General features: G+C 37.5%; 1 protein-coding gene across 1 annotated transcript in view; it reads right to left on the bottom strand.

The window, feature by feature from the left end:
* The window catches only part of melt (ventricular zone expressed PH domain-containing protein melted), a 62,521-nt gene that overhangs the window by 33,133 nt on the left and 17,131 nt on the right, over positions 1-12,257 (bottom strand). Inside the window, exons 5-6 of the mRNA XM_083137996.1 lie at positions 2,751-2,925; positions 1,838-2,001 (exon numbers count right to left, since the gene is read on the bottom strand). Of these exons, the coding sequence (XP_082994122.1) occupies positions 1,838-2,001; positions 2,751-2,925 (339 nt within the window). The remainder of the gene's footprint in view (positions 1-1,837; positions 2,002-2,750; positions 2,926-12,257) is intronic.

The following is a 12,257-nucleotide window of genomic DNA, read 5'->3' as shown; positions in this document are numbered from 1 at the left end:
ATAAAAAAATTACATAAGACAATGACACACCAGCAGTGACAGATCAAATTGGATGAGTTTGTATGAGCTAGAAATGTTGTGATTAATCAAAAGTTTATTGGTACAGGCCGATATTGGAATGTGGGATCTGATATTGGAATGTTGATTTATTGGCAATATTCTTGAAGATTTTATATGCCCAATATTTCTGTAAAAATTATGCAATTTACTGCCAAATTTTGCCATGTAGATCTTTATATATATTTTTTTTAACCAAATATGAAAGAGTATTTCACATATCTTTTGTAACATAAAATACACAATATTTTTCTGAGGTAAAATCTACAGTCAGCTGTTTACATATATTAATTAAAGATAGAATAAGCCATTTTACATTCTTCATAGAATATTTGCAGTTGTCGATATTGGTAAATTTTATGTAGGGAATTTATATGTACAATACAAAAACTGCCACTTTTGACAAATTGCAACGATGAGGATGAGTGATATGATATGATGACATTGATGAACGGACACTCACAAAAAAAATACTCATACCCAGGATAGGATCCAGCCCTGGGACCCATAGAGTTGTAGCATGCTGTGCTAACCACTCCATCACTATGGTTGGCATTGAAAAATTTCACATCAGCATTAATTATGTATTTAGTGTAATTATTACTAAGCACAATTATGAAAATATACCAAAAAGGTTACTTAGATGTTTGCAGTTTGTTTCACATATATTTTTTCAAGTTATGTAAACAATAAAATGAAATATCGGTTACAACCAATAATCACAAACAATTTATTTATGAAGCTTATGTTACTGATCACTTGTTATAACTGACAATTATTTTTCATTCTATGTACAGTGCATGAGTATTATGGTGTAAATTGTCCATGACTATTGTTATTAATTTTTCTCTTACACCCTATGTGTTTTATGTATGATGGTTCAGAAGTTGCCAACAACTTGTTTTGAGTTTTCTTTTAATTCTTGAGCTTTTATTGGGCCAAATAAAGTGCACAAACATGGTGGTGGACAATTTGCATGGTAATACTCATGGATCCCACTGTACTCTCTCTTGAGAAAGACCTGTGAAATGAATCATAATAGGAGTAATTACAGATTTCATTAGTTCATCTGAAAAATGCTATGTTGGAAAAAAAAAGAGTGCACACTACATCTCCTATTTCATAATTAAAAAGTTATGTATACCTGATTTAAGCAAAACATCACAAAGCATGTAATTGTGATCTGTGCCATCATTACACTACAATACACTGACTTGATACATGTGAAGATCACAAAGGCATCTCCGATGGTGCAGTGGTATCATCGCCGCCTTGTAATCAAGGGGTCCCAGGTTTGATACCCAGTGGAGGCACATAGTGCTTCAGATCGCACTTTAAACTGTAGGTCCAGTCTTGATTAGCCGCATTGTGTATAAAGTGGATTTAAAACACTAACTCAATCATTCAATCAAAGAAGATAACAAATTATAAAAGAAAATTTAGGGCTGCCCTCTTGGAACAGTAGTAACCCTGTTGCCTTATAATCAAGGGATCCTGGGTTCAATCACTGGAGAAGATACATTGTACCATGTAGGTCTAGCCTATCTGAGCATAAAGTGAACTTAAAGAGTAAATTTTTTGATAAAAGTGAAATTAAAATAGAATTCATGATGCCATGGACCAAAAATGGTTAAAAATTACACGGAATAATTTTTAAGCATGTTTTCCGCATAACATGAACCTAGTTTTTCCTGTGTAGGCAGAACGAAAATGCAACAAAGGTACAGTGGTTTTCATTTAAGACAATTATCAGTAACTTAAAAACAAGTTATGTACTTACCGAAGGTTTTGTTTTAGCTATCAGCCCAAACAGACTCAAGAGTGCTAGCTTCTCTGGATTTTCACATAGAGGTAGTAGAGAAACAAGAGCCATCACATGGTCATGTAGAGGCTCCTTGTTAACTGCATATATCTGTGGAAGAACTCTTGCAAGGGTATAGTTACCTGAAACAGCAAAGCACAACACATATTACACTTACAAATATGCGACTTGTAAGTTTTTAATCCCCAGTATAAGTAATTGCCAGGGTTCGGCTTGAATGGCGATCATTGAAAACACTTTCAAATGTAATAATAGTTTACAGTTGTCGAAATTAAGGACACCATTGTGTCTCCCAGGAAATTTTAGTCCATTTCACTGTCACATGACCATCTTCCAATTAAAAAAAAAAAGTTGGCCATCAGGTTGATAACATTCTAAAAAGATTTTATCACGATGTTAAAATTGTGTTTCCTCATCTGTATTTGATTTAAACGGTGATTTCACACTTATGAACCAGCCTGCACATCTCTCTCATGAAATGATTGACTGAAATCAAAATTTTCAGTGCATCAGCACTTGGGCTATTTATATCCGTCACATTGTATGGGGTCAAACTCCATACCTAAGTATGGAGTAAGTACCTCATTGGTCTGCAAAAAGCAGTTACTGGGATGCACTACGTGGAAGTGAGGTGAACTTTTGGGTGCCTTCTCAAAGGTCACCCATCTTGAAGTTACAGTTGCTGAATAATATATCTTTCAATACAAGCATTACAGACAACCACGGTAACCAAAAAAATACACATAGAACTAAAGTAAGTACATGGTAGAATCTTTTATGTTCCAAAACTTTGTCCTAATGAGTTGAAAAAAATATTTTTTGCAGGTTACGATTAACAAACATGCTGTTAAAGAAAACGTGTAACCCTTACCTGATATAATTGAATCAATGATTGGTTGAATGTGTTTTGCTAATAAATCTGCATTCTCGATTGCTGCCAATGATAAATAGGAAGACATATTTCTGGAAAGTTCTTTGTTTCCTTTGTGAAGAAATTTCACTGCTACAGGTAATGCCAATTTCATTACCTCTTTCTTGCTGTAATTCTATAGAAAAAGGAGAAATCACTTAGCGTTTACATATGAGTTACATAATACACATAAGTAAATATTTGGTTGTAACACAGTAGAACCTTGATTACACAGGCCTCTGCATGAAGAACTTAAAACCCATGAAATAATACTAACATTTTGTTCTACTGGAAACAGGAAAATTGAATGTATAATGTGGGAAAATGTAGAATTAAGGTTCTACTGTATGTAAAAGCTGAGTCAAGACTTAAAAAACACCCAAATATCCCTTAGATTAGTGGTAGAGTACTGACAGGGAATGCCACAGACCCAGATTCCATCTCTGACCGAGCAGAAATTTGGAACTTATTAAAGGCATTTAAAAAGAAACAATTATTTCACATGAATTTAAAGTAAAGCTAACTAATCAATACCATGTATGTGGATGCAGTAATTGCGACAGAATTTAAACTTTTAAAATATTTTTTTACCGTTTTCAAAGCAACCTCCCTTGAGGACAGGCAAATTGCTCTGCTCCAATTTGGTACACATACGAGATGTATTAAGTTGAAATTTAAGTGGAAAATGCAGGTTCAACCAGGACTAGAATCCAAGTCTCTGGCATACCATATCATCACCATATCAACTGAGCCCTGGTTTTATACATCTCCATCACGTGCCAAATAATATCCTAACTCATAAGGTAACATAAGGCATCACACTGAGAGGTACTATGTTCCACCATGGCAACACATCCCATTGCACGATTACTGAAAAGAGACAATTCCCCACAGGTAAATCAGCAACGGCAAAAAATCAGCCGAAGCCAGGGATGGCTCAGTAGCTCAGTTTGGTAGAGTAATGGCGCAGTATGACACAGACATGGTTTTGAGTCCTGGTGAAGCCTGCATTTTTTGTTTAAATTCTTATGTAACTTAGAATAAGAGTTTTACACTTTTAACATTGGCAACATAAAACTACAACAATGGAAAATCATATTGCAGTTTTTCATTCTGAATGTTAATGTCAGATGACTGTAACATGCATTTCTTTAATATTTTATCTTTCATACAGGTAACACTCACTTTTGTTTTGGTGTGTGGGTTATTCCATGCCAAATCAACCAATAAAAAATATTTTTGAACCTTTACGATTCAGATTTTTAGATTTCTTGTTTAACCTCTTGTTTACCACCTATCTTTTAAATGATACCTTCCTGTAACCCCCGGGAGACCACCTATCTTTTAAAAGACCTTGTCATGTTTGTAGTTTTTACGTCATAATGTCGCTATTTTTAGCTGGAATTGCGATTTTCTTCTTTTATATTATTGTTAACACATATACTGCACCGTAAAGACTCTTGCACGTCTTGTTCTTCCATAAAAACGGGGGGGGGGGGGGGCTTCCTTTGAAATTGAGTCACTGGAGCATAGACAGATCTTTTGGGGGATACAAGTCATGATCTATTGCTCGTATGATAATAATGCAAATATTTTCTTGTTCCAAATATGCCTGTGATCATTTCCATGTGTATTTTGACAATGTCCTGTACTTTGTTGTCCACGGGCGGAGGGGGCGTTTTTCTTCAAATATTTTGGAGTTTTCCGGTTCCTCCCCTCCCCCCGCATCCATATATACACTCAATGTGCATAAATTGTATGTAGTCCGAATCTATGGTTCATTCCGCGTATAACAGTACTTGATTCATCCATCTAGGGTAATTAGCCTGAAATATACAGGCGTTTCAAGATAACTGCAATCCGAGGCTTGAGTCAGTGGCACACAGACATGTCATTGGGGTCAAGTTCTTTTCTATTGCTCATATGATAATAGTGCAATTTTTTCTTGTTCCAAACATCCCTGCGATCATTTCCATGTGTATTTTGACAATGTCCTGTACTTTGTTGTCCAAGGGTGGAGGGGAAAGGGGTATGTATTTTTCTTAAGAAATTTTGGAATTTCCCCCCCTGCATCCATATATATATATAAAGGTAAAGTGTTCCCCTGTGCATAGCACAACGCCATGAAGGCGTATAGGGGGTGTGAGGGTAACGCCCCACACTTTCTTGATCCGGTCGTGAGTGGGGGTGATGTGATCAGCATCACGCCCCTAACCGCCTTTACCCCCCAGGGTTTCCCCCAGGTACCCATGTTATTCGACGCTGGGTAGGCGCCGGGGCCGCTTCCACCGTTAGAAAAGTTCCCGGATTTGAACCGGCCGGGGATCGAACCCGGGACCTTGAGCATGGTAGTCAGACGCGTTACCGACTGAGCCACCGCGGCCACCCTATATATATATATATATATATATATATATATATATATATATATATATATATATATATATATATATATATATATATATATATACTCAATGTGCATAAATTTTATATAGTCCGATTCTATGGTTTATTCCGCGTATAACAGTACTTGATTCGTCCGTCTAGGATAATTCGCTTCGGACCTACAGTCGTTTCAAGGTAACTGCGCATTTTGCTGAATGGCTCAGTGGTGTACAGACATATCGTTTTGGGGGTACAAGTCGTGTTGTATTGTTCATATTATAATAGTGCAATTATTTTCTTGTTCCAGACATGCCAGTGATAATTTCCATGTGTATTTTGACAATGACCTGTACTTTGTTGTCCAGGGGCGGAGGGGCATTTTTCTGAGATTTTTAAATTTTCCGGTTCCTCCCCTCCCCCCACATCCACATATACACTCAATGTACATAAATTGTATGTAGTCCGAATCTATGGTTCATTCCACATATAACAGTACTTCATTCGTCTGTCTAGGGCAATTAGTCTCCAATCTACAGTCATCTAAATGAAACTCTGCATTTTGCTTAAAATTGGCCCAGTCCCAGAGGACTTACATGGCAAAATGGGCTTGGTAATCAAAAGGTTAAACGTTGTACATATCAAGAGAACAAAAACTGACAAATTTCAGATTCTTTTTGGCTCGTTTTGGATTTATTGTCTTTCAAAATAGCAAAAATCCTAAAATTTGATGACATTTTGAAATCATTTAACCGCTGTAGATCAAAAACTATTTGACCTAGAGAGCTCAAATTGGTGTCATTCTCTTCTGCTTTTAATTAACCTTAATTTGAAATGCAACATGACTGTAGTATTTGAATTTTGTAATTTTTAAAAAACTTGAAAGATTTTTTGAAAATCTCAAAAACACAATTTTTAATTTTTTTGAAAAAAATATGTTTTGAAGACATCAATTGATTATTTGTGTGCAAAATTTCATAATGGGACGGCAATGAGTTTTTATGGATATTAATTTTTTTGTATTGTAATGTGTGAAATTTGCTACATTTGTTGACTTCCATGCTAAAACCATAACTTAAGTTGAATGGTTATGGTTTTTATATTAGTCTTATAATTTTTGGACTACAAATAATATGAAAATTTGTATTATTTATCACTTTTAATAACAATGTATTGATACATATCTTATAAAAAATTCTCATTGTATATAACAACCTTAATATATAAACGTACGATATTAAAATGTCAGGCGTTTTCAGACCGAAGTGACATGCAACAAAGGACATTTTGCTTGTCCCTTGCATGTTGCTCGGACTGGGTCATTTTCAATAAAGTGCATCATGTCGTTTCAGTCAGTTGTTCGGGCATGCACGGCGAATGCTTGCTTATAGACTGAAGGGACTCGTCTTGCTTGTTGTTTGTCACTTTGGTGTGAATCCTTGCTGTTGCCTGTCACCTGTCACTTGTTGTTTTGGTCTGGTCTCTTACAGGTACCAGGTATCCAAAAAAGTTCATGCCATATATTGCAGTGAGAAATAAAGACTCTGTAATTTCTCGCAAATGTGTTTTATTCAGCAAAATAAGCTCCTTCAGCTTCAATTACATGTTTCCAACGAGATACAAGCTTATAAATCCCGCGTTTGTAAAAGTTCTGGTCCCTAGAAGCAAAAAATTGTCCTATGACCTGCGTGACATCATCTCGGTTTCGGAACTGTTGCTCACGCAAATGGTTATCGATGGCCAAAAACAAGTGAAAATCGGATGGGGCAATGTCCTGGGAGTAAGGAGGATGAGGTAAAATTTCCCAACCAAGTGTGTTGATTACCCCCTTGGTCGCTTTCGTCGTATGAGGTCTAGCGTTGTCTTGCAGAAGGATCACTCCTTTCCTGTTGACTAGTGCTGGCTGCTTCAGACGCAGTGCAGCTGCAACCCATTGCAACTGGGACGAGTACACCTCGGATGTGATGGTTTTGCCATGCTCTAGCAATTCAAAGTGCACAACACCAGTGCTGGTCCACTAAACACAGAGCAGAACCTTCTGTTGATGAATGTTTTCTTTGGGGGCCAATGCAACAGAATCAGGGGACGACCAATGATGTTTTCTTTTGCGGTTACTGTATAACACCCATTTCTCATCACATGTCAATATCTGGTCCAGGAATGGGGCTTTCTTGTGGCGTGACAGCAATGATGCGCAAATGGTGAGCCGCTGGCGTTTGTTTTCCTCGGACAAAACATGAGGAACCCACTTACTGAGCTTCCAAGTCTTCCTGAGGTTGTGCAGATGCAATTGAATGGTTTCCTCCGACACTCCATACTCTTGTGCAAGTCCTTTGCACGTTTGCTGTGGATCGTGCTCGATGGTCTCCATCAGCAGGGCTTCGTCGATAGTGTCGGGGCATCCAGCTCGAGGCTTGTCCTGGAGGCTCTCATCACCCGATGCAAAGCGACTGAACCACTTTTGAGCTGTGCGATCACTCACTGATGCCTCTCCAAACGCGGAGCACATCTTTCGAGCAGCGGCTGCAGCATTGTTGCCCAATTGAACTCGTACAGTAAACACGGCCATAAAACGTCCTTTGACACTGACATGTTCCCTTCAGGATTGTAGTTCCTACAGACCTGATGTCTATGCGACCGACATGCCTCCCAACTCTGCACTGACTGACGGTTGCCGGGAATGTAAATTTTTGACGTCATCCAGACAGGGTTGCCGACACATGCCGTTTGACTTTCACTTTACGTTCCAGCGGCACAAACTTTTTTGGACACCTGGTATTTGAAGAATAACAAGTATTTAAATCATGCCTCTTAACACAACATAATGAACGATGAGAGATAAGATATGTGAAGTATTCCAGTCAGTTTTACGAGTCATAACAGAAAAGGAACAAGTCTCAAGAGGAATAACTAGCTGCATTTCTTGATTGATTACAGTGATATGAGGTGACCTTGGAACTTGGAAAATTGATAATGCATTCAAGATTACCCACTATCAGTTGCTACCCCTCAGATATTAAAAGTGATAAACATTACAAATTTTCATATTATTTGTCGTCCAAAAATTATAAAATAGACTAATATGAAGACTTCAACATCAACCATTCAACAACTTAAGTTATGGTTTTAACATGGAAGCCAACAAATTTAGCAAATTTTGCACACATTAAAATACAAAAAAAATTTTCCCATAGAACTCATTGCCATCCCATTATTAAATTTTGCACCAAAAAAATTAAAAATGCTGTTTTTGAGATTTTCAAAAAAACTTTCAAGTTTTTAAAAAATTACAAAATTCAAATACCACAGTCATGTTGCATTTCAAATTACAGCTCATTAAAAACAGAAGAGAATGAGCTCTCTAGGTCAAATAGTTTTTGATCAACAGCTGTTTAAAGATTTCAAAATTTTGCCAAATTTTGGGATTTTTGCTTTTTTGAAAGTCAATAACTCAAAAACTAAGAGCCGAAAAAATCTGAAATTTGGCAGTTTTCGTCAACTTTACTGAAATTATCAATTTCTGAGATGTCAAGGTTCAGACCGTGGTTGATTTGGCATGGAATGCCCATGTACAGTGTAAATATTTAGTAAGGCCTCACTGAGGCCTCACCTTTTACGAAAAAACTAAAACAAAAACCGATATTGAATTGGAAACACTGTAGCATATCAATCCTTAGGGATTGATACGGTAGCGTCAATGCCGAAACTCTATCCAAGATAAGGAAGAGCTGCACAACTGTTAGTCGTGAACACCACACACAAGAGAAATGTTAACCATGAGTCATCAAGGAATTAGCACAGCGTTTCTTTCTGTGGTCATTTGGCCTCGGAAGAAATATTTGTTGTCCATTTTGAGCTCTCAAGAAATCAGGTTCTGAACTGGCAATTTATTTCCTTCATGAATGAAAATAGGTTGTTCATTTTTTCGTTTCTTTTCTCTCTTTTGTCATTAGCTCTAAAACAAATATAAAAAGTAAAAAGTGGTAACTTTGCTATTTTTACGACCATATTATATCCCTCTTGTTTACTTTCAACGATAAGGACGAATGTTGGAGTGACCAGAAATATAAACGAACACAATAAGCTCTTAAATATTACCCAAGCTTCGAAAATAGATGCCGGCCCCAGTGGCAGAGTGGTTATCACATCGTGCTACGATGCCAGGTGTCCCGCTTTCGAATCCTGGCCTGGGCATTGACTTGTGAGTGTCCATTTATCAATTTCATCATATCGTCACTCATCCCCATATTTGATTGAGTTTGTGTTTGAATTCCACTTTAAGGCTAATCGGGACTGGACCTACAGCTTAAAGTGGGATCCGAACCACTATGTGCCTCCACCGGGAACCCTTGATAACAAAGCGACATGCAAACACTGCACCATCGGGGAGGCCTCCCCATACTTGCAACTTAGCCAAAAGTGGCACAAGAAGCGAAGTACAATAAAGCAAATCAATCAATCGAACATAGAGTCTCCGGTTTCATAGAGCAGTATGCAAAGCACTCGGTCATGAAGACCCTCAAAATTGAAATAATAAGTGAAACAAAAAACCTGATATTAGAGTATTTTAAGACTTTAGGCAGATTAACAATTCACGTCAACCTACAACAAATTCACCTGTATTGTGTGATATATGGTTCTGCCCTAATATAATTTAACGTGCTCTTGCGATAATAGTTACACATTTCCGTCTTGAAACACACAACCTCGACTCCACACGATATGTGCATTTCCTTGCCCCTTTTCTGTATTTTTTTCTATTTAGGATATATTACGTTGCCTTTTTGCCTCTTGGTTAATCCGTGGCGATGAGAATGATTGACCAATTGATAACATGGATGTGATGGGGCAAACATGTCTTAATCATGGTTCGAACTTAAGACCTCTGTCTTCAAAGCACGTTACAATCTGCCACGTGTGTCTTTTCATCTCCAGTCACCATTAATTTCAAGAGGTAGAAAACGACGTTACTCAAACAAATTGTATATATAATTTCCATGATCATAAACATTTGTTGCACTTGTTGAGAGAAATCCGTACCCTCGTAACGTTATAAGTAAATGTCGACCTAGTTGATGTCCCAGGAACCCTTCCTTGCATGAAAATCACACTGTGTCCACATGATTTACGACTGAACGCTTATTAAAGTAATAGAAATGTGCATCCCCATTTCCATTAATCGTTCACTCTTTGTATATTTTGAGGTCAGCTAATTCAAGCATACGACCCTAAGACAGCTACACACTGGCAAAAAAAAAACTGCAGTGTCAACAAAGTAATTACTGTATTTTATATATTTTATTTTTGGTAATGGAATATTTTTCCCTTCAGCTTCTTATTTATGTTTGATTTGGTTTATTTTACTTCACTTTTCTGCCACTTTTGGCTAAACGCGACGATGAGGATGAGCGATGAAATTGATGAAGGGACACTCACAATGAACACCGAATGAACACAATGAAGGCGGTGTTTAAGCAAGCTGTGTTAACCACTCTACCACGGAGGCCGGAATCCTTTTTAGTTAGGAGAAATCGTTTCTTGACAGAGAACTAAAATCAGTTAATATGCGTCATGTCAGAGTTATAATATTTTAAATTTCTAACAATCAATTGGGATTTACTCTTAACCATTTTTTTGCCTACATAAAAACTTCCACACAGTTAAGATCGTTTACACTAAGCACAACAGCATTAAAGTCTATGCTTTAAGGAATGATTAAGCACACTATGATGACGGAAAATAATAATTCACTTGACTATAGTGATGCATTACATCGGTGAAACATTAATTTTCGATCAGGAAGAAATATTGAAAAATGCAGGGACACAATGACCAATTGATTTATTTATTTTACTTCGCTTTTCTTTCACTTTTGAGTAATCACATAGATAAGGATGAAAGGTGTGTTAAGATGAAATTTGTGAAAGGCAATCAGAAACGTAGAACACAGCCCAAACTCCACAGACCATTATACTGGACTTGTGTCTAGACGCCAGATCCTCGAATAGTCTACAAAATACACTCCATGGTCACAATGATGTAAGCATTCGTAGAATAAATTTGTATATCATTCTCCCCCCCCCCCTCCTTCCAAGAAACGTGAGCTAAACTATTGCGCATTCTGTGATATGTTTTTACTTCTCAGGAACCACTCGCGGCCTTCAACTAGTTTATCCAGAAAATAACTGCTGGTTAGGATGTTAACAGATACTTCAGGGACAATATCCAAAGAATACTGTCACATACGCAGAATGCAAAACATTTCTATTTTCTCATTTCTACTACAACCCTGGCGAAAAAAGGTGGCTGGAGCATGGTGCTGATCGTATCCCCTCTAAAATGGATGAGCTCGAGAATATGCGGTGCCCTACTACCGCATCCCCTAAATGTGCCTTTATGGCACGTTGCTATACGCACGAGGAACTTTACCTAACCTTTACTACTACTAACTACTCATGCCAGGAATTTTCATATTTTTTATACTTTTTTATTTGCCCATTGCTAACCTGGTTCATTCCTAGCCATAACAGCAATTAGTCGATGCAATAAAAATATGCCAAACTTAAAAAGAAACAGGTTTCGACACACACACAGAGGAGGGGGGGGTAGGAACACAAAATTCTTCCACAAACTACCCAGATCATGCCTGACAAGACTCCAACAGAAAGCTTTCCGGAAACAAGTTTACGTGCGGATAGGGTAGTGATGGCCTTGTCTGCAACTGCCTTCCCCCACTTTCTTATCCAATACAGGAGTAATGAAGTGTTTCCAACTACCTTCCAATCTAACTAAGAGGAGGGAGACCTATTTTTAAAGTTCGCCAGTGTACCTTTACTTCTTCAAGCTTTCACCACACCATGTGGATTTGTCAGTAGTTTGCCATCAAGATATGAAAGGATGCTTACTGTGACAGGGCAACTGCTACCTTCACTTTAACTCTTGGCTACATTTCTAAACTTTTAACAATATACTTTTCATCATTTTAGCCCAAATCTTGCCCAATCTCCTAAAGAAGCAACATGATGTGGTGGAAGCTTGAGGAAGTAAAGGTGTGTGCCAAAACAAAAGTGTAAAAATGCTGCAACA

Source organism: Lepisma saccharinum, chromosome 16 (genome assembly GCF_977018435.1).
Source record: "Lepisma saccharinum chromosome 16, izLepSacc3.1, whole genome shotgun sequence".
NCBI lineage: Eukaryota > Metazoa > Arthropoda > Insecta > Zygentoma > Lepismatidae > Lepisma > Lepisma saccharinum.
The sequence above is the reverse complement of the archived record's forward strand: the minus strand, read 5'-3'. Positions and strand labels throughout refer to the sequence as shown.